Source organism: Heterocephalus glaber, unplaced genomic scaffold (genome assembly GCF_053883595.1).
Source record: "Heterocephalus glaber isolate CG9 unplaced genomic scaffold, H.glaber_assembly_v1.0 deba00000594, whole genome shotgun sequence".
Taxonomy (NCBI): domain Eukaryota; kingdom Metazoa; phylum Chordata; class Mammalia; order Rodentia; family Bathyergidae; genus Heterocephalus; species Heterocephalus glaber.
The window spans coordinates 17,318,934-17,340,425 of NW_028258151.1; the positions used below are offsets into that span (position 1 = coordinate 17,318,934).

At 43.4% G+C, this 21,492-nt stretch overlaps 1 protein-coding gene across 3 annotated transcripts in view; it reads right to left on the reverse strand.

The window, feature by feature from the left end:
• Chka (choline kinase alpha) overlaps positions 1-20,436 on the reverse strand; it is a 62,250-nt gene extending 41,814 nt beyond the window's left edge. Inside the window, exon 1 of one of the 3 annotated variants that reach the window (XM_004852196.3) lies at positions 19,804-20,436. In XM_004852196.3, the coding sequence (XP_004852253.1) occupies positions 19,804-20,129 (326 nt within the window). In that variant the 5' untranslated portion in view covers positions 20,130-20,436. The remainder of the gene's footprint in view (positions 1-19,803) is intronic. The other 2 variants (XM_087205395.1, XM_087205396.1) reach the window with 2 other exon arrangements.
• Between the last annotated feature and the right edge of the window lie 1,056 nt (positions 20,437-21,492).

The window sequence follows — 21,492 nt, forward strand, 5'->3', positions numbered from 1 at the left end:
TAGATCTAGCCAGCTTGTTTTTCTCTGCCCTATTTTTCTTTCTTTGCATTGGGTCCATTGTTCCACAGTCCACAGCACAATCCAACTATCATGTCAGGCAGCATCTAAGCAAAATGAGCTATGTTACCTATACCCTATGCTCAAGCAAATGATAAACCTGAGGAACATCTGTTCCAGAGAAACTCTTAACCCAAAGGGCTGGGGTTGGGGCTAGGGCTGGGGGATGTAGCCTAGTGACAGAGCGCTTCCTAGAATCCTCAAGACCCTCAGCTCAATTCTCTAGCACGTACTTTTTTTTTTAATTTCATCTGCTAACTCAAAATGGCAAGTTATCTGATCTACACCTAAGCATCTCTATTTTACTGAAAAGCAACAAAACAAAACAAAACAAAACAAAACCAAAACCCTCTGCAAACTTCCCACAAGACACATAGCATTCAGTGCCACGCACGGAGGACTATCCCCAAGGCTAGGGCCTGACTCAGGAGAAAACACAGTGAGCAGTTTAGGAAAGAGCATCCAAAAGTCAAATTGTAATGGACACTGAAAAATGGAAGCTTAATTCCTTTGTTTTGTTTTGTTTTGTTTTTTGGTACCGGGGATTGAACTCGGGTCCTTGCGCTTGCAAGGCAGGCGGCAGAATCAATGAGCTAAGCCCGCGGCCTGAAGCTTAATTCCTTTGAGTTAAGTGGCTTCCAGACTCCCTCAGGCCTAGGGTATAAACAGGTCACTCACCCTCTCCTCTCCTAGAGGAATGGACAGAATATACAGATCCTGGCACCAGGAGGTCAAGCCCAAATTCACTCTCTTAAGGCAACAGAGGTAGAAGTCTGGGTCCATAAAGGGATGAAATTGTTCCACTACATTCCTTTCCAAACTGTTTCGTGACAGGGCCGGGGATTTAGCTCAGTGGTTTCGTTGCCTGCTGCACAAGTGCAAGGACCCGAGTTCGATCCCTGGTACCAAAAAAAAAAACAAACACAAACTGTTTCGTGTTATAAAACACCCCAACACACCTGTACATGGTGAGATGGAGATCAGAGACAAATAAGGCCCTCCATCTCCTCGGATCTAGCTTTGAATAAATCCTTTTTTCTTTTTACCCAAATATATGGCAGAAAAATGAAGCTTGGCTATAGGACTGGCTACACGGCAAATAAAAATAGAACATAGTACATTAACAAAACAGTTACTGAATTTAAACACAATACTAAAAAAGTGGATTTTTGAAAAATGTCTTCTAACCATCTAAAACAATTTAAAACAACCTCAACTCAGGTGTGTGTTGGGGGGAAGTGCAGTAAAATGACAAGTATCTATAGGTAGCAATCAAGAGCGGGTATCTCAACCTGGAGCTCTCAACACAGAGCACAATTAAAACAAGTTTTGAGCCAGGTGTGGTAGTCTCAGCTCAATGGGAGGCTGAGGCAGAAGGATCACAAGTTCAAGCCCAGCCTAGCTAATTTAGCAATTTAGTGAGACTCTGTCTCAAAACAGAAAAACAATATAAAAAGGCTGGGGATATAACACAATGTGAAGCCCTGTGTTCAATGCCCAATATGACCCCCAGACACACAGAGAACAGGCTTAGAAGTCTAGTCCAGAGGGACTCCTGCCTCTGCACAGATGAGCTCTATGACCCTGGCCAAGTTACTCAATGCCTCCAAGCCTAAAGCAGCAGAATTTAATAGAGATGCTTATAAGGAGTCCATGAGATGTCAGCTGTTCATTATGAGGATCAACTGGGCTGGGGATTTAGCTCAGTGGTTCCAGCGCTGGCCTTGCAAGCGCAAGGTCCCGAGTTTGATGCCTGGAACAAAAAAAAAAAAAAAAAAAAAAAAAAAAGACATTATGAGGATCAACCGCAAAGCAAAGGTTAATCTTTGAGAAGTGATGGAAGGAAGAGAATAAAGCTCCATCTCAAGTCCTCCACTCCAGGGTGGCTCAACCTCAGCACTGCTAACATTTGGGACAGGATGATTCATTGCTGAGGGAAGGAGGTGGCTACTCTGTGCACTGCAGGAGTTCAGCAATATCCCTGCCCTTTACCCACTAAATGCCAGTTGTACCTCTACCACATCATGACAATCAAATTTGTGTCCAGTCATTATCAGATGTCAGAGGGAGGGGCAAAAATCACTCCCATTTGAAAACTATCCTTCTGATTTTTAATACTTTCCCTGCAACTTTTATCTATTTTCCCCTCCCCCAAATTGAAACACCAATCTATCTCTAGCTTGACTTCCAACTCAGTCTTTTCCTACCTCTATTCAAAATAATGTCTTCCTAGCCAGGCATGGTGGCGCACATTTGTAATCCCAGCACTTGGGAGGCTGAAGAAGAAGAATTACTGCCAGCCTGGGCAACATAGTGAGTTCAAAGCCAGCCTGAATTACATAGTGAGACCCTGTATCAAAAAACAAACAAAAAAACAAAATAGGGCCAGGGATTTAGCTTAGTGGTTCCGACACCTGCCTTGCAAGCAGAAGGTCCTGAGTTCGATCCCTCGTACAAAATAATAATAATAATAATAATAATAATAATAATAATAATAATGATGATGATGTCATCCTTCTGATTCACCTACAATAGTAGTACTCTTTTCCCATTCATCCAGGCTCAAAACTCTTCCTAATCTCCAAAGCCAGGTCCTCTCCTTATCTTCCAAATTCTTTCCTCCTTTAAGGTGTTCTCAAATCCAAGTCCTCCTTTGTGGCCTACACTAAAGCAGCTTTCTCTCCTAATTCCCAGCTTCTAGTCTCTCTCCCCTCTTAGCTTTCCTCCAGGCCATCCCAGAACCAGTTCCTAAAATACAAATTTCAAGCCTTTCTCCTTAGCATCCTTGTATCTTAGTAGTCTGCCTCTGTCTACTCTTCCCATTTGAAAGGTCCTTCTACCTTTCAGGGTTCACACTCCCACTTTCTCAAGAAGTGGTCCAGGCATTCCTCTTAGCCAACGATGATCTCTCAGACCTAACTTTTTGATTGATTTAGCATTAACCCCTGGGCTACTGCAATACTCAATAAAAGGAGTACTAAGTACATTGAGTGAGATGTGTAAATACATTGTGAAAGAGGTGGAGATTACAATCACAGTGTGGAAAGCTAAAGAGGCTGTCCCCAGGCAGATACAAAATTGTGTGAAAAATCAATTAGAGGGGAAAACCAGGAAGGAAAATAGTAATCAGCTTACAGGCAGAAGCACATACATAGCACAGAGTAGGTACTGAAATACCACTCAGGCTGAGAGTGCAGTTCTTCAGGGGGGCACATGCATGCTTAATATGAGGGAAGGCCTAAGTTCAATGCCCAGAACCAAAAATAAAGAAATAAAATAAAATAATACAAAAAAAGAAATAAAATAATGCACCAAACTTCTGGTTTTTAGTCTGGCACATAAGAGGCTTTAAAAGAATGGGCCGGGGATTTAGCTCAGTGGTTTTGTCGCCTGCTGCGCAAGCGCATGTACCCGAGTTTGATCCCCAGTACCAAAAAATTAAAATAAAAAAAATAAAAGAACCAAGCATGGTGGTGCACACATATAATCCCAGCACTGTGGAAGGTTGAGGCAGATCACAGGTTTGAGCCCAGCCAGGGCAACTTAGTGACTTATGAAGTTTTTGTCTAGAAATAAAAAATGAAAAGGACTGGGGATGCAGCTCAGTGCAAAGGCCCTGGGTTCAATCCCCAGTACTACCAAGAGAGAAAATAGCTTGGAAGAAGTCACATGATCCAAACAAGCAAAAAGCTGAACAAATTGGGGGGAAAAAAATCAATTCTCAGATCCATTAGTGAAATGAAGTCACAGGGCAGAATGCCCCTCTAAAACTGAACAGGCAGGCAGAGACCGAACAATACACTGTCAGAACAGAAACCTCCACGGGAACCAGTGCGAGGCAGAAAAATCTGCAAAACAACTAAAACATCGTTGGGTGCTCAGTGTGGACAACACATAGCCAAAAACTTCATCGGAGGCCAGGTGCAGTGGCACCTGTAATCTCAGACTCTGGAAGGCTAAGACAAAAGGTCTGTAAGCCAGAGCCCAACCTTAGTGACTGACTTACCAAGACTGTCTCAAAACATTTTGAGCCAGGTGTGGTGGCACACACTTGTAATCTCAGCACTGAAGTGGAAGCAAGAGGATCACCACGCTAGCCTGGGCTACACAGTGAATTCAAGGCCAGCCTAGAACACAGTGAGATGCTGTCTCAAAAAACCTCAAAAGATAAATAAATTTATTTTAAGAAGGGACTGGGATGTAGTTCACAGTAAAGGCCCAGGGTTCAGCTCCCAGTACCTCAAAAAAAAAACAAAGAAAGAACAACCTCAACAACAACAAAAAAAAACACTTCAGGGGGACCAATCATGGAGTCCCAAACATTTTTTTTAACCTCCTGAAACTCTACCAGATGTTCACAGTGACTACTGGAAGGGAAAAAAAATCTCATGCTCCCACCAGATGGAGAAGAAACGAAAGCATTTTCAAATACAGCCCAGCAGGGCTGGGGATTTAGCTCAGTGGTCCCGCCACCTGCCTCACAAGCACAAGTTTCTGAGTTTGATCCCCTCATTGTAGTGCATTCCTATAACCTCGGCACTTGGGAGGCTGAAGCAGGAGAATCAAAAGTTCAGGTATCACCTAAGCAACTAACTATAAGAAGGGTTCATTAAACAAACAAACAAAAAAAGGCCAGAGAATGTAGCTCACTACAAAGGCCCTGTCATCAATTCCAGTGCCAAAAAACAAAAACTAAACTAAACTAAAAAAGAAAAGCAGAGCACCACCCCTCAACCCCTCATAGTAGTCTGTCTTTTTTAATTGTCTGCCCTCAGGAGAAGCTATTTTGTCAGTGCCTAACCTACTGTGGTTTTCTCAAAGTCTAACCTGCCTGGGAGAGGGAAATATATTACTCCATACTGCCCCAGCTAAGGCAGGTAAAAACTAAAAAGCACTAGTGAAGTTCCTCGTCTGGGAGCCCCGGCTCATCAAGGACTGAGACCTAATCTTAGGATTATAAGGTCAACAATCAAAATTTAACTTATATAATCTAATGTCAACAAGGCGTTTTCATCACAATGAAAGAAACACTGAGAGAGCTTTTCAAAATGGAATCGGGGCCATTACAGTTGCAAACACATGCACAGGTTGAGCTGCTTGATTAGAACTGTGGTCACCTTTGCCCTTTGACCGAGGTCATAAGGAACAATCTAAACAACTGGACAACTCATATGGCACTCAGAGGCTCAAAATGCATCTCAAAAGGTTACTGATTCTTATTTTATGGAGATTTTTATTCTGCTTATACATTCTTGTATTCATCTTCTATCAGTCATGTAGCCCCCTTCTTTTGAGCATGTAAGCCCCACTTTTCCTGCCTTCCTCAGAACACTGATTCAGAGCTATCTGAACTCATGTCTCCAGAACTGCATTTCCTACCATCTCAAATGAAGTCCTTTTTCACTTCTGCAATTTCTCTCTTTGGAATAACCAGCAGTATATCAATAGATGCAGAAAAGGCATTTGACAAAATCTAACACCCATTCATGATAAAAAGTAAACTCTCAGAAAATAATGTAACTTCAGCTTAATAATGAAATCCAGCAAGGACCTGAGTTCGATCCCCGGTACCAAAAAAAAAAAAAAAAAAAAAAAATGAAAACCATAAAAGCTTTACAGCTAACAGCATACCTAATGGTGACAACTTCAAAAGTTTCCCACTAAAAACAGGAACAATCCCAGCAATCTGGAAGGCTGAAGTAGAAGGAAACAGGCCAAGGGCAAAGGGGACAACTTAGTGAGACCCTATCTCAAAATTAAAAAATAAAAAGGGTTAGAGATGTAACTCAGTGGTAACACACCTCTGGGTTCCATTCCCAGTATTGTACAAATTATATAAAAATAAATAATAAAAACAAGAACCAGGCAAAGTTATCTTCTCTAACCACTCTTTAAAAATCATATTAGGGGTCTGGGGATTTAGCTCAGTGGTTCTGGCGCCTGCCTCACAAGCCCAAGGTTCCGAGTTCGATCCCTGGTACCCAAAAAAGAAAAAAAAAATCATATTAGAAGGGTCAGGGATTTAGCTCAGTGGCACCACACTTGCCTCAAAAGTGCAAGGTCCTGGGTTCGATCCCAGGTACCAAAAAAAAATCATATTAGAAATCCGAACTAGTGCACAAAGTCAAGGAAAGGAAAGAAAGCACACAGATTAGGAAGGAAGCAATAAAACTGTCTTTGTTTGCAGGAGACATGACTGCCTATGTAGAAAACGAAAAGAATTGACAAAAAACGCTCTTGGAATAACATACTATAGCAAGATTGCAGGATACAGGGTTAATATATAAAGGTGAACTACTTTCCTATATACTAGCAACGGACAAGTGAAATTTGAAATTAAAAACACATTAACAAATCATGTGTGATAGTGTACCCCTGTGGTTCCAGCTACTAAAATGATGGAGGTAGTGAGATCAAAAATTCAAGGCCAGCCTGGACAACTTACTAAGACACTGTTTCAAAATAAAAAAGGGCTGGGGATACACAGCACAGTGACACAGGCTTGCCCAGCAGGAGGAGGCCCTGGGTATGATCCCTTGTTCCAAAACAAAAACAAAACCCATTATCATTTATAATGAAATATTTAGACATAAATCTAACAAAATATGTACAAGACCTACATGAGGAAAAACTACTAAATTCTGATGAAAGATATCAAAGAACTAAACACATGGAATAAACGTTCATAGAAAGACTCAGTATTTTTGTTTTTTTTCTTTTTGTTTTTTTTCTTTTTGTTTTTTTTGAGACAGGATCTCGCTGTGTAGTTTAGACTGGCTTTGAATTTACTATGTAGCCTAGAATAACCTTGAACTCCCAATGATCCTCCTGCCTCAGTTTCCTTAGTACTGGGATTGATTACAGACATGCACACCACACCTGGCCTCAATTTTTCAAGATGGCAATTCTTCCCAACTTCATCTGTAGATTCAATGCAATCCCGATCAAAATCCCAGCAAGTGGGAAACCATGAGAATCATGGAGAACATTTAATTGTTATGAGCCACTGACTTTTGAAAAATTCTAATCATCTTTGTCCTGGCCAGATCATGTCTGTAGGACTGGAGAAGGCTCTAGTAAAGAGGCATACTGTGATCATGTTCAACCAGTGGTACCTCTGCTCTATGTATTGATGACATGGAGTTGGGGGAGTCATATCATCACTAGGGGTCCATGTGTGAGGCAGTTTTGCTAAGCTGAGTCCAGACACTTGTGGGACCTGAGTTGTGTTAAGTATTCATTTAGAACAAAAGAACTGTGTCTTCTATTTGTACTTGAGCATTAGCTCCTCTTTTGCTCAACTGAGTATTTGCATTTACGTTCTGTGTTGAGCCTTCTACTACAAAACAGACAGGACACCCAGCAAGTTATTTGTGGGTAGCAACAAACAAATTCTAAAATTTATATAAAAAGATAAAAGACTAGACAGTACAATATTGAAAGGGTAGAACGCCAGAGGACTAATACTACCCAACTTCAATATTTAAGATAGCTATGGTAATCAAGATAGTGCAAACGAATGGACAAATAGATCAATGGGACACGGTTGAAGTCAGACTGAGAAACTCAATGATTTAGTAAACCTTGTCTCAAAATAAAAAACAAAACAGGGCTGTGGATGTATAGTTCGGTGCAAAGGCCCTAGGTTCAATCTCCAGTACTACTAAAAAAAAAAGAGGACATTTTCAAGAGAATAAAAAGAAAAGTCATTTAAAAAAACTCTTCCTGGGTATGGGTGCACAAACCTGTAATCCCAGCACTCAGGAGGCTAAGCAGAAAGATCTCCAAGTTTGAGGCCAGCCTAGGCTACATAATGAGCTCAAGGTCAGCCTAAACTGCACAGTGAAACCCTGTATCAAAAAATAAAATAAAATAAAAAAGAACTCTTAAAACTCAGCAATAAAATCCCACCCAATTTGGACCCACACTCCCATGAATTGCATGGGGGCCTCTGGGCCCCCATGGACCAGATGGACCTGAGCCATATAGTGGCCTCACAACTAACTCTGCACCTGTGGGTTTACTTATTTATTTATTTATTTTTGGAACCGGGGATTGAACTCAGGTCCTTTCCCTTGCAAGGCAGGCAGCAGAACCACTAAGCTAAATCCCCAGCCCTTGCACCTGTGGATTCATAACCTGGCCATGGTCACCTGCCAATTCCGGGCTGGCTCTGTGTTTTGTTTCTCCTCAGCACAGAGCAGCAGAGGCACTGACCAACCCACTGACCTGATTGTGGACAAGGCCAACACCCAGGCAGAGAAAGTAAGCTTGGAGAGTCGGCATACCAAGGGAGAAATTTCAGACCTGCTCAGCAATACTAGCCCCAAGAGAAGCTCGCAGCTACTGTAAACTACAAAAATAACATGGGGTTTACTTCAAAAGTGACTACTTCCCTGCAGGCTAGAGTTGAAGAAGAAACCCAGTGCATTGCCCTTTATATTGCCAGAGTGCTTAATTAGACACCATTTCGGGAAAAGGTTAATTATTTAAGAATGGGGCACAAAACAATTACAAAACAGCTCCACTTCAGGGTTTCCACTGTTACCCTGCCACAGTGATTGGGTGACCGATAACCATGGGAGATAATTGCTGAGAGGGCGCAGGCTAGACATAGACCCCCTGAGAAGTTTAAACACAGGTCAGAAAGACACAGGCCACACCCTCCATCATGAGAAATCAGGCCAGCCAGTGTGGCTTTCAGAGGAGGGCAGTATGAAAGTGCTGGCCTTAAGTCCAGCCTGCTTGAACCCCCAACCCACTCCCTAATTCCAGCAGAGACCAGTGGTCTGACTGTTCTCTCCTCCTACCAATGTGAGCAAGGACATGCCTCATCTTGCACAGATGCCACAGTCAGGGGTGTATACAGACAGAGGGGCCTCTGGAGCAGGGGGCACCTTACAAACCCACAGGCCATAAAGCTAGGCAGAGAAAATCATGACTTGCTGGATTCCAAGACTGTGAATGTTAGAAAGTGACCACTCACCCAAAAATACTGAGGATTTTTTGTTTTGTTTTGTTTTTTTGGTACCAGGGATCTGTGGATTTTTTTTTAGACAGTGTTTTTACCTTTATCTTCCCTTTCACTGTTTTGTTCATTCGTTTGTTGGGGGGGGGGGTCTCTCCTTTTTGCCCTCTCTCCTCCTTTTTAACTTTTTTCTCGTCTTTATTTGTACCCTTTTTATTAATTCTTATTTGTTCTTTTATTACTTTTTGTCTAACACTATTAATTTCATTTTACTGCTCAATAGGATCCTTTATCTCACTTTTATCTCTTCCTCATCATTTTTTTTTTTTTGGTACCGGAGATCAAACTCAGGACCTTGCACTTGCGAGGCAGGCGTTCATTAATTTTTAAATTTTACTTTTTTCATTTTCTGGTTTCCCATCCCCCTCTCATCTTTACTACCAGTAGTATAATCATTAAACACTCTGAATCTTTAGATAGTTAACTCTACACTATTACTGTTCAATATTGTTCTATTAGTGGAGGTATAGTTGTTGCATTTAGTAGCTATTCACTGTCAACATTTGGTTTGTCTTAGTGTTTATAATTACAGGTCTCTTTTCTATGGTTAAGGGTGGTACATTTTTGGTTCCTAGGGTATGTCAATATCCAGTTTGTCTTTGACACTACCGCCATTGATTTTACTGCTATAGTCAAGGTGGCATACTTGTTGCTATAAACTGATTTTTCTCTTTAGCCACTATCTGGATTGCCTTTGTTTCATTAACAATACTGTGGTTCATTACTGGAGAACTGGGTGCTAGGCCAAATACACAGCAGGCTCCACTCCCAAATAAAGAGAGGTGGTTGGATCTTTGGACAGGGGCAAAAGGCCTACAGTTAGCCATGCCCAGAGTGCATCACTGAAAAGCAGACACTAACTAAAGGGGTCTCCATATTAGCAACAAGTTTTCCACTACATACAACCAACTTGTAAACCTCAGTGCGCGCGTACACACACACACACACACACACACACACACACACACACACACACACACAAGGAATGGTGTCAAAAGCCTATAAATCAGGGCCAGGGATTTAGTGAAGTGGTACTGCGCCTGCCTCATAAGCACAAGGTCCTGAGTTCGATCCCCAGTATGGGGGTTGGGAGGAGCCTATAATCCCAGCACTCAGGAGGCTGAGGCAGGAGGACCACCACAAGTTTGAAACCAGCCTGGGCTACATAGTGAGTTCAAGGCCAACTTGGACTACATAGCAAAATACTGTTGAAAGAAAGAAAAGAAAGAAGGGCCGGGGATTTAGCTCAGTGGTTTTGCTGCCTGCTGCACAAGAGCAAGGACCTGAGTTTGATCCTCGGTACCAAAAAAAGAAAAGAAAGAAAGAAAGAAAGAGGGGGCCAGGGATTTAGCTCAGTGGTTTTGCCACCTGCTGCGCAAGCGCAAGGACCCAAGTTCAATCCCTGGTACCAAAAGAAAGAGAAAGAAAGAAAGATAGATAGACAGACAGATAAGAAGACAAGGCTGTAAAATGCCTCCCAAAACTTCCAACTCCTCAAAGCTGATCTATAGGGCATAGAGAGGGAAGGAATCAAAAGCCACACAGCTGAATTATAAAGAGAAGATTTAAAAAATGGATCAATATGTGCTCAGCAAGCTCAAAGAAAATATACCTAAACAAATGATGGCCCTAATAAACCAATCAGCAAGTCTACAGAAGACACTAATAAGAAACTAACTGATGGGCCAGGGATTTAGCTCAGCAGTACTGTACCTGCCTGGCAAGCCCAAGGTCCTGAGTTTGATTCCCAGTACCAAAAAAAAAAAAAAAAGCAGCAGCAGCTAGCTGAGCTAAACGACAACAAAAAATGAATGACCAATTTAGCAAAGAATTAGAGTCCATGAAAAAGTACCAAATAGAGGGCTGGGGATTTAGCTCAGTGGTTGTACTGCCTGCCTTGCAAGTGCAAGGACCCGAGTTCGATCCCTGGTACCAAAAAAAAAAAAAAAAAAAAAATGTACCAAACAGAAATTCAGATTAAAAATTCTATTCAGGGCCGGGGATTTAGCTCAGTGGTTTTGCTCCCTGCCTCGAAAGCACAAGGTCCTGAGTTTGATCCCCAGTACCAAAAAAAACCACACTATAGAAATAACAGCAGAAAACTTTCCAAATATGGGGAAAGAAATTTACAAATAAGTGAGGTATATAAAACCCAAAATAGCCGGGGATTTAGCTCAGTGGTTCCACCACCTGCCTCCCAAGTGCAAGGACCCAAGTTCAATCCCCAATACCAAAAAAAAACCCCCAAAATAGCCAATCAGACAAGAACATCTCCATCACAGTTAAAATCCCAGAAGTTCAACCCAAGAACAGAATTTTAAAAGCTGTTACATAAAAAGCAACAAAACATTTATAAAAGTAAACCCATTAGAATTACAGCAGGCTTCCCAACACAAACATTAAAGGCCAGAAGAGCTTGGAATGAAGTATTTCAAGTCCTAAAAGAAAACACCTTCCAACCCACACAGATAAATCCTGCAAAACTATCAAATTTGATGGAGAAATAAAATCTTTTCATGAGAAAGAGGACCTAAAACAATTCATGACCACCAAATCAACACTCCAAAATATTCTAAAGGATATTTGAGAAAGAGACAATGAAGCCAACAATGATAAAAGGTCTAATAAAATGAATACACCAGGCAGGGTGAGCAGTTAAACAGAACAGAAGGGAATCATAATAGGAAAGTAATGCAAGAAGAAGAATAACTCTGTACCTTTCAATAATAACTCAATGTGAATGGTCTCAATTTCCCAATCAAAAGACACAGACTGACAGAACAGATCAAGAAACAACATCTAATAATATGCTGTATACAACAAATACATTTATTCCAAAAAGAAATTCGTAAACTAAGCCAAGTATGGTGGTGCACACCTGTAATCCCAGCACTCGGGAGGCTGAGACAGAAGGATCGTCACAAGTTCAAGGCCAGTCTGGGCTACATAGTGAGTCAAGGCCATAGTGAACTGCATAGTGAGACCTTGTCTAAAAAAGAAAGAAAGAAAGAAATTCACGTACTAAAAATCAAAGGAAGGAAAACAATATTCCATGCCACAGGAACCCAAAAACAAGGAGTAGCTATGTTGTCAGATAAAGTGGACTTCAAGCCAAAACTGATCAGGAGAAGCTAAGAAGGTCACTATATATTGGTTAGAGGAACAATTCAACAGGAAGAGAGAACAACTGAGATAACAATTACAAACATATACACTGAACACTGGCCCACCCAATTTCATAAAACAAACACTACTAGCCGGGAATTTAGCTCAGTGGTTCCACCGCCACCTGCCTCACAAGCACAAGGTCCCAAGTTCGATCCCTGGTACCAAAACAAACAACAACAACAAAAAAACTAAACTAAACAAACACTATTGGACATGAAAAACCAGATAAACATTAACATAATTATAGTGGGTACCTCAATATTCCACTGTCACAAATAGATCAACTAGACAAAAAAAAAAAGCAACAAAGAAACAGAGTTGAGCCAAACCTTCAAAGAAATGGACTCAATAAATATCTATGGCCAGGTGTGGTGGTGCACTCCTGTAATCCTAGCACTCAGGAGGCTGCAGCAAGAGGATCACCACAAGTTCAAGGCCAGCCTGGGCTACATCGTGAGTTCAAGGTCAGCCTGCACTACAAAGTGAGACCCTCTCTCAAAAAAGCCAACCCCCCCCAAAAAGATACCTACAGTGTTCCACCCAACAACAATAGAATACATATTCTTCTCAGCAGCTTAGGAAACTTTCTCCAAAATAGACCATATGCTAGTCAATAAAGCATGCTTAAATACAAAAGAATCGAAATTATTTCCTATAATCAGATCATAGCACAATGAAACTAGATATCAATGGCCAAAAAACCCACAGAAATTATGCAAATGCATAGAAATTAAACAATATACTCTAGAATAATCAATATGTCATAGAAGAAATCAAGGAAGAAATAAGTTCCTAGATCAAACAATAATGCCAGGACAATATAACAGAACCAATGGGACACAATGACAGCAGTCCTAAGAGGAAAGTTTATAGCTGCGAATGCCCACATTAGAAAAGTGGAGTAAGTCCAAATAAATAACCTAATAAATGCACCTCAAAGTCCTAGAAAGGCAAGATCAATCCAAATCCAATGGTAGTACAAGGGGCTGGGGATGTAGCTTAGTGGCACTGACCCTGTCTGACAAGTGCAAAGGTCCTGAGTTCAATTCCTGGTACCGGAAAAAATAAAAAAAAAATTTTTAAAGTAAAAATCAAAGGTAATACAAGGTAGGAAATTATAAAGATCTGAGAAGAAATTAACAAAATTGAGACTAAAAACACAATACAAGGGCAGGGCATGGTGGCACATGTCTGTAATCCTACCATTTGGGAGGAGCCAGGAAGACTGCCACAAGTTCAAGGCCAGCTTGGGCTACATAGTGAGTTTAAGGCCATCCTAAACTCTACAGAGGGAGACCTTATCCCAAAAAAACCAAAAGAGAGGGGATTTAGCTCAGTGGTGCCACCGCCTGCCTGGCAAGCGCAAGGCCCTGAGTTCAATTGCCAGTACCAAAAAAAATAAAATAAAATTACTCAACAGGTAACAAAACTGAAGCAATAATAACCTACCAACTAAGAAAAGCCGATGCAGATGGACTCACTGCTGAATTCTACAAGAATTTCAGGGAAGATCTAACTGGCGTTATTCCTCAAACTAATGAAATCCAAAGGGAAGGAGTACTCCCAAAGTCCTTCCCGGAAGCTAGCATTACCCTGATTCCAAAACCAGATAAGGGTCCAACTAAAACAGAGAAGTGCAGGCTAATCTTTTTAATAAATATAGATGCAGGGGCCGGGGATTTAGCTCAGTGGTTTCACTGCCTGCTGCGCAAGCACAAGGACCTGAGTTCGATCCCTGTTACCAAAACAAATTAAAAATAAAAATAAATAAATATAGATGCAAAAACACCTCAAGATACAGATACAACATACTGCACTGGCAAACAGAATGCAGCAAATCATCAAAAAAGATTATAACACTTCATGACTAAGCAGGCTTCATTCCAGGGTCCCAAGGATGGTTAAACATATGCAAATCAATAAATGTAATACATCACATAAACAGAAGCAAAGACAAAAATCACATGATCACCACAATAGATGCAGAAAAAGCCTTTGATAAAATCTAACATCCATCATGACAAAAATCCTTAAGAAAAGAGGTATAGAAGGCCCCTATCTCAATCTGATAAAAGTTATTTACAACAAACCAATGGTCAACATCATATAAATGAGAAGCTGAAAGCCTTCCTTCTAATTTCAGATACAGGACAAGGATGTCTACCATCACCACGACTTTTCAATATAGTGCTTGAAACATTAGCCAGACCAATCAGGCAAGAAATAAAAAGGGATATGTACAGGAAAGGAAGAGTTGAAATATCATTATTTGCAGATAATATAATTCTCTATGTAAAAGACCCAAGAAATTCCATCAAAAGACTCCTAGAATTATTAACCAAATTTAGCAATGCAGCAGGATACAAAAATCAACACACAAAAAAATCAGTGTATTTGTGTACACCAATAATGAACTGAGGAAAAATTAGGAAAATAATGTTCACAATAGCATCAAGAAAAACTAATGGGGCCAGGGATTTAGCTCAGTGGTTCCAGCGCCTACTTTGCAAGCGCAAGGTCCCGAGTTCAATCCCTGGTACCAAAAAAAAAAAAAAAAGAAAAACTAATGACATGGCACAGAACAGAGGATAGAGAAACAATCCCAGGCACATCCAGCTATCTGATCTTTGACAAAAAGGCCAAAAACATACACACCAGTGAAAAGATAGCCTCTGTAATAAATGGTGCAAGAAAAACTGGCTATCCTCATGCAAAAGATTGAGTCTCAACATCACTAAACCACAGTCAAAATGGATCAAAGATCTAAATGTTAAAACAGAAACAATCTGCTGGAAGATAAAATAGATAAAACATATGACCAGCAATCACATTCCTTGGTATACATCCAAATTAACTGAAACACAAAAATCCACAGAATCCATATAAAATCCTACACACATATTTACAGCTGCTTAATTCATAAAAGCAAAAACTTCATATCAACCCAAACGTCCTTCGGCAGGTGAATGGATAAACAAACTGGTACATCCATACTGTGGGTATTATTCAGCAGGAGGATTACGATGTCAAACCCAGCCTGGACAATTTACCAACTTGGTGAGACCCTGTCTCAAAAAATTAAAAAGGGGCTGAGGATGGAGTTCATTCAGTGTAAAGACCTGGCCTCAATCTCTAGTTCGGCAGGGGAAAAAAAAAATAATAGGGCCGGGGATTTAGCTCAGTGGTTTCGCCCCCTGCTGCGCAAGAGCAAGGACCCGAGTTCGATCCCCAGTACCAAAAAAAACCCCAAAAAAACCCTAATATAAACTAAGGATTCTGAGTGCTGATGATGCATCATAGGCCTCACTCTGCTGGGAGATGGGGGAGGTTATACATGTTGGGGAAAAGCAGGGGATGTACAGGAACTCTGTACTTCTGCTCAGTTTTGCTATGAACCTAAAACTGCTCTAAAAAATACCTGAAATGAATTAGGCATGATAGCGTCTGCCTGTAATTCCAGCACTCAGGTACAGTGAGGCAGGAGGATACCAAGTTCAAGGTTGACCTGGACTACATGGTGAGAGCCTGTCTCCAAAAAAAAAAAAAAGAGCCAACAACAAAAAGAACCAATACACACACAAAAAGAAAACCACTACAAAAATAAAATATATTAATTTTTCTTAAAAAGTAGAGGGTATGCTTAGCTGTGTAAGGCCCTGAGTGCAATCCCCAGTACCAAAAAAGAAAGAAAATTAAGGAAGTCAGTCATCCAAGTAACTAAATTTTTCACAGTAAATAAAACAGTGCTGAACTTTTATCTCGAAAAATAAAACTAAAAATTACTTCTGTTCATTTATGCGACAAAATGTAGGGTATAGATTCAACTATGTACTTAAAATGAAAAGTAAATTGAGTAGGGAATTTTGGCATAATTTTCCCCAAAATTTTATGATGGCATCATAAGACACAATTCACTTCCTGTTTGTGATTTACTGTTTCATTTTGGAAAAATATCTGAGGACTTCATAAGACTCCGCAAGGTGCTATCTTTTGATATGTAGAAATGATTTTATTTCACAGAGCCCATGGTACCACCCTATTCACGGTTTGTCCGTGAGATACAATGCAGCAACAGATGTGTGAAACTTTTTAAAGTCTTTTTATTAAACTTTATGAAATATTGCATCAACTTCATTTCACTTCCCGACTGATTGGGGGGGTTGTTTTTGTTTTGTTTTTTGTGGTTCTACGGAGTGAACTCAGGGCCTTCACATTGAACTACATATCCAGCACTTTTTTTAATGTAATATTTTACAACTCAGTCTTGCTAATAATTAATAAGCTCCCCAGGCTGTACTCAAACTTTCAGTCCTCCTGCCTCAACCGCCCAGAGTCCTGGGATTACAGGTATACCTCACCAACGCCAGGCTCTATGACTTTTATCAATCAGCAATGAGAATGATAACAAACTTTTGATGTGACAGACAAGGAGAGGGGTCAGCGGTATAGCTCAGTAGCAGCACCCTTGCCTAGAAGGCATGAGGTACCGAGTTCAATCCCCAGCACCACAAATAAGAAAACAAACCCACCCCCCAAAAAAGAAGCCCAAATATATAGGGAGAGAAATTAGTATTGTGATGTCTGGGCATGGACAACCCTTTAGTCCCAAATGGGACTAAAGATGATCATTTGTACAAACAGAGTAACAGGGTGGGCCAGAAGAGTCTTCTAGTGCTGGAGATAAAAAGATGAACATGAAATAACCTCTAGGAATTCAACCCATATGAAAGGGCTGGGGATTTAGCTCAGTGGTTCCACCGCCCACCTTGCAAGCACAAGGTCCCAAGTTCAATCCCCAGTACCAAAAAAACAAAAACAAACACCTAACATGAGAGTGGAATGAATAAGCACACACACAAACACATTAAGTGCTGTGATGTCAAGGCTCGGATGTAGGAAGTGGTAGGGAGAAAATACAGATGGGAAAAAATTTCATTCTATCTCAGCCAGGTATAGTGGCACATGCCTATAATCCCAGCACCCTGGGAAGCTGAGACAGGAAGACAGCAAGTGTGAACTCAAACCAGAAAACTTAGGTGAGACCCTCTCTCAAAAGTAAAGAACAAACAAAAGAACTGCGGATCCAGTTTTGTGGGAAAGTCCTGGGTCCAATCCACACATACAAAAAAATTCTGGTTCTGAGTTAGGGCTTGAAGAATTCTGAAAGCAGACACCAGGGGAAAGGCTGCCAAGCAGAGGGTAGGCACAAGGAAAGGCCTGGGAACTGAAAACACAGGGCTCATTCATGAAACTCGAGGTCCAGAGGAACTAGCTCCACATTAAGTCCCTGAGGTTTAGGGGAAGGGGTTATTTTAAGCAGTAACAACAACAAAGAACCCCTCAAAAGGCAGGCACAGGCCCAAGTTTAGACCCTGCAAACAAGTTTGAATTTTCTTCCCTAGAGAAAGCTGCAGACACAATGAATGATATTTGAGAAATACCTGGCAATAGGATACAGAATGAACTAGAGGAGAAACACATGAAACTCAAAGGCCCATAGGGCACCTGCTGTGACAGTGTCTGAGCAAGAACCACAGGCAGTTGACACCTTCATCAGGCCTCAGTTACCACCTGAGGGTGCAGGAGGGGTACCTGAGGGAATGTAGTGTCAGAAATGGTCCTGCAGTGTGGGCCAAGCTGCAGCTGATAATGCAGAGAGAAAAGGCAGGAGCAGCACCTTGTTGGCCGGGTGGAGCAGGTTTAAATTTGAGAAAAGTTGAATGGGCTGAGTCAAGGTGGTCTATGAAGAGCTGCAGCTGAAAACCTGAAGCTCAAGAAACACAGGGGGAAGTGTCAGTAAATACAGGTGACAGCTGGAGCCACAGTGCTTGCAACTGCCCACTGAGTGCCCCTGAATTTCAACCAGGTGCGTTTCCTCCCATCCTCAACTGTCTTAATTTTTTTTTTTTTTTAATGCTGAGAATTGGACCCTCGACATGCTAAGGATGTGTTCTACCATGAAGCAATACCCTAGCCCTTAACTGTTTTTAAGCTATGCACCACTTATATTCCCACATCCTAAATCATCTTTTCTCCCTATTCAACTTAGTTTTTAAAAATTTTCTGATCCAAAAGGAAAACTCTGTCTTCCAGGATTACTAACTCCAGGGGAGGAAAAAATCCTCAACGCTGTTTTAGTGGTCAGCTGAGCAAAACAGAAAGGCTTAACTGATGAGGGTCACTCCCTGGAAAGAACCAGGTCTTAAGGGGGGGTATCCTGGCGTGCCCCAATGTTTTCACAGGGGAGTGTGTTGGTGCAGGAGGGGAACACCTGAGACCTTGCAGTTCAAGCTCTGCCCACAAACATCAGGTGACCACAGCCAAGTCACTTCTCTAGGTTTCCTATTTTACAGACTGACGTGTACATGGCCTACAAAGGTGTCTACCACTGGTCTTGCTGAGAATTGTCGGCTCTAGCTGGATTTAAGTTAGAGCAAGTTTTAATCGTTTTAAGTGCCATTAGGAAATTCAAGAATGATCTAAACACCTTTGTTCTTTTCTCTGCTTACTCCCAACTGCCTTTTAACTTTGCTCGTAAATATATCAGAGGGCCCTGGTAAAGACTGTGGGCACAGAGGAAAGAGAGAAAGAAAAGGAAGAAGGAAGGAGGGAGGAAAGGAGGAGAGAGAAAATCAAATGACTAAAATGGGATTTGGAGATTGGTGGTAACCTGCCAGTTCGCACACAACCTGGTCAACCAATCAAAAGACAACTAGAACAAAAAGAACACATAGGTTAGCCAGGTGTGGTGGCCCACGTCTGTAATCCCAGCACTAGGGAGGCTGAGGCAGGAGGACTATCGAGAGTTCAAGGCCAGCCCTGGCTACATAGTGAGTTCACGGCCAGTCTGAACTACACTTGGCCAGACTCTGTCTCAAAAAAAAAAAAAAAAAAAAAAACCCCACATAGGTTTTTTTAAGGTGCAAAGAGGACTCACACTAAAAGCTAAATGCTTATCCCCTGGGAGCAGAGTGACTACAGATGTCAAGGGGACATTCTGTTGCCTGAATTTGCAGACACATATTCTTGTGATTTAAATTTAAAATGAAATACTTTTAACCTTAAAAATCGGGCTATCTTTCTACCTCACTCTTTTTGGAGCCATGCCTCCCAACTTTGGCTAGGAACACAGCTACCTGACGTCTCAACAGCCGGGCAGCAAGAGCGAGTATTACCAATTACTACCAAATAACTCAGAATTGGGGGGAAGGGGGCGGGTCAAATCTTGAATTAGAGGAATTACAAACTATCAAGTGACTTTTAAAAAAATCTAGCCATAACTTCTCTTCCTCATTTGAAAAGGGACTTTCTAGACACATCCTGAGCTTCGGTTCAAAATGTACTTTGTGAACGAAGGGTATTGTTCTCCTAGAAGGGACCCATTTTCTCGTGAAAGCGACTTGTTTCCAAGAGCCTGTCTCTGGGCGGCCGCGGAGCGCATTCGCGGGGTTCGGCCTGGATACCTCCGAAGCTGGAGGAGCACGGCTTTGGCGGGCCCTGGTCCCCCACCGGGCCCGACCCGCCGCCCGTCGCGCGGCTTGGCCACTGACCTGATGACACTAATGTGGAACTGGTCCTCGGGAAGGCCCCTCCAGGCGCCAGGCAGGAACTCCTTGCACCACAGATAGGCCTTGCGCCGCGTCCGGGGCTCGGGCTGCTCATCCGCCCCCGGCGAGGGTAGGGGCAGTGGCAAAGGCGGCGGGGGCAGAGCGAGCGGCGGCTGCCTGCCTCCCAGCTGCTTTGGGTCCAGTTCGCTGGCGGCGTCGCGCTGCTGTCCCACGCCGGGCGCCGGGGCCGCGCTCCCGCCGCTACAGCTCAGCAGCAGCCCGAGCGGCGAGGGCTCCGCCTCACCCCCGGTACAGAACTTGGTCTTCATGCCCGACAGGCAGCCGAAGAGGCGCGGGCGGCCGCAGCGCGAGAGAGTCAGGCTCAGGGTCCGGCCGGGAGCCCGCCTCAGAAGGCCGGGCGGGGGTCGCTGGCACGCTCGCTGACCGACCGGCCGGCCGGCTGGGGGCTGCGCGCGGCGGGCGGCGGTTGGCACGGGGCGCACAGGAGGGGGTACGGGCAACGGCGGGGAGCGGATAGCGGTTAGCGGCTAAGGCTGCCGGCCCAGAGCGCCCGCTCTATAATACAGCGCCGCACGAGGAGCGCGGCGCGTCACAGCCCACCCCCGCGCCCGCCGCTGATTGGCCACGCCCAGCTACCCTGCGCCACACAACCACCGCCCTCCCCACGCCGCCTTCCCATTGGCTGCGGTCCTCCTCCTTGCCCCGGGCGCTGAGGCCGCCGGGGGCGGGGGCGCGGAGGGGGCGGGGCGCCGAGGTCGGCGTCCCAAATCGTGGGGGATGCAGTAAAGGAGAGAGGAGTGGGGGCGCTTGAAGCGCTGCGTCGCACGACTCCGGGCTGGGCCGCGCCTGATGAGCGAGGGGCTGCAGCGCTTCAGAGGCCCCCGGGGTGGGTGGGCTTTGGGGGAGAAACTTTCCTCGGACTCATCGGAAAGCCCAGGACTTGAGAAGCCAGGGAAAGGGCAGGCAGGAAATTGGTGTCTGGAAGCTGCTTTTTCCGCGTGACCTTGGGGCAAGGCACTTCGGTGTGGGTCTCCCCGGTTGTGATTTTATGACCTTTCACAGCACCGGCTCCACGTACACACCCAGTCCACCTCAGGGCCAGAAGCATTACTATTCCAGGTTCAGAAGCCAAGGCCTGAAAAGGAAAGAAGTGACTAGTTCAAGGCCTCACAGCCGGCCTGCACACTTGCTGCACTGTCGGCTGCCAGCCATGCCCTCTGCACGGCGACCGCCTCAGTTTCCCTGTCCGTGGTCCTGAGGATTCCGGGGCCCAAAGGTACAGGCAGGAGACACGGATGCGTCTGCAGCAAGGCCACCGCAGCCACCAGGGACGCTGGCCAAAGGTGCCTGCCGTGGGGCTGCTGGCTTTGTGGACGCTGTCACCTGCCCCTCTGCGGGAGACATCGCGTGACCATGACTAATGCACCTTTGCCCCGGGTGTGAAGAAGTGGACCACGGGTCCCTGATCCCATCTACCTACACACTGCCCCCTGTCCCTCTCTCTGGCCCCACAGCCTCAATCCTTTCTAGAAGTAAGTAGTTTACAGATAATATAAACGCTACAGATCCAAGGTTATGGGACGAGCTGGAACAAGAGGTCTGCGTGGCTGCCAAGGATTGAGGAAATCCAGCAATCAGCTCACAGGAAATGGCTTCTTTGCTGGGATTTCA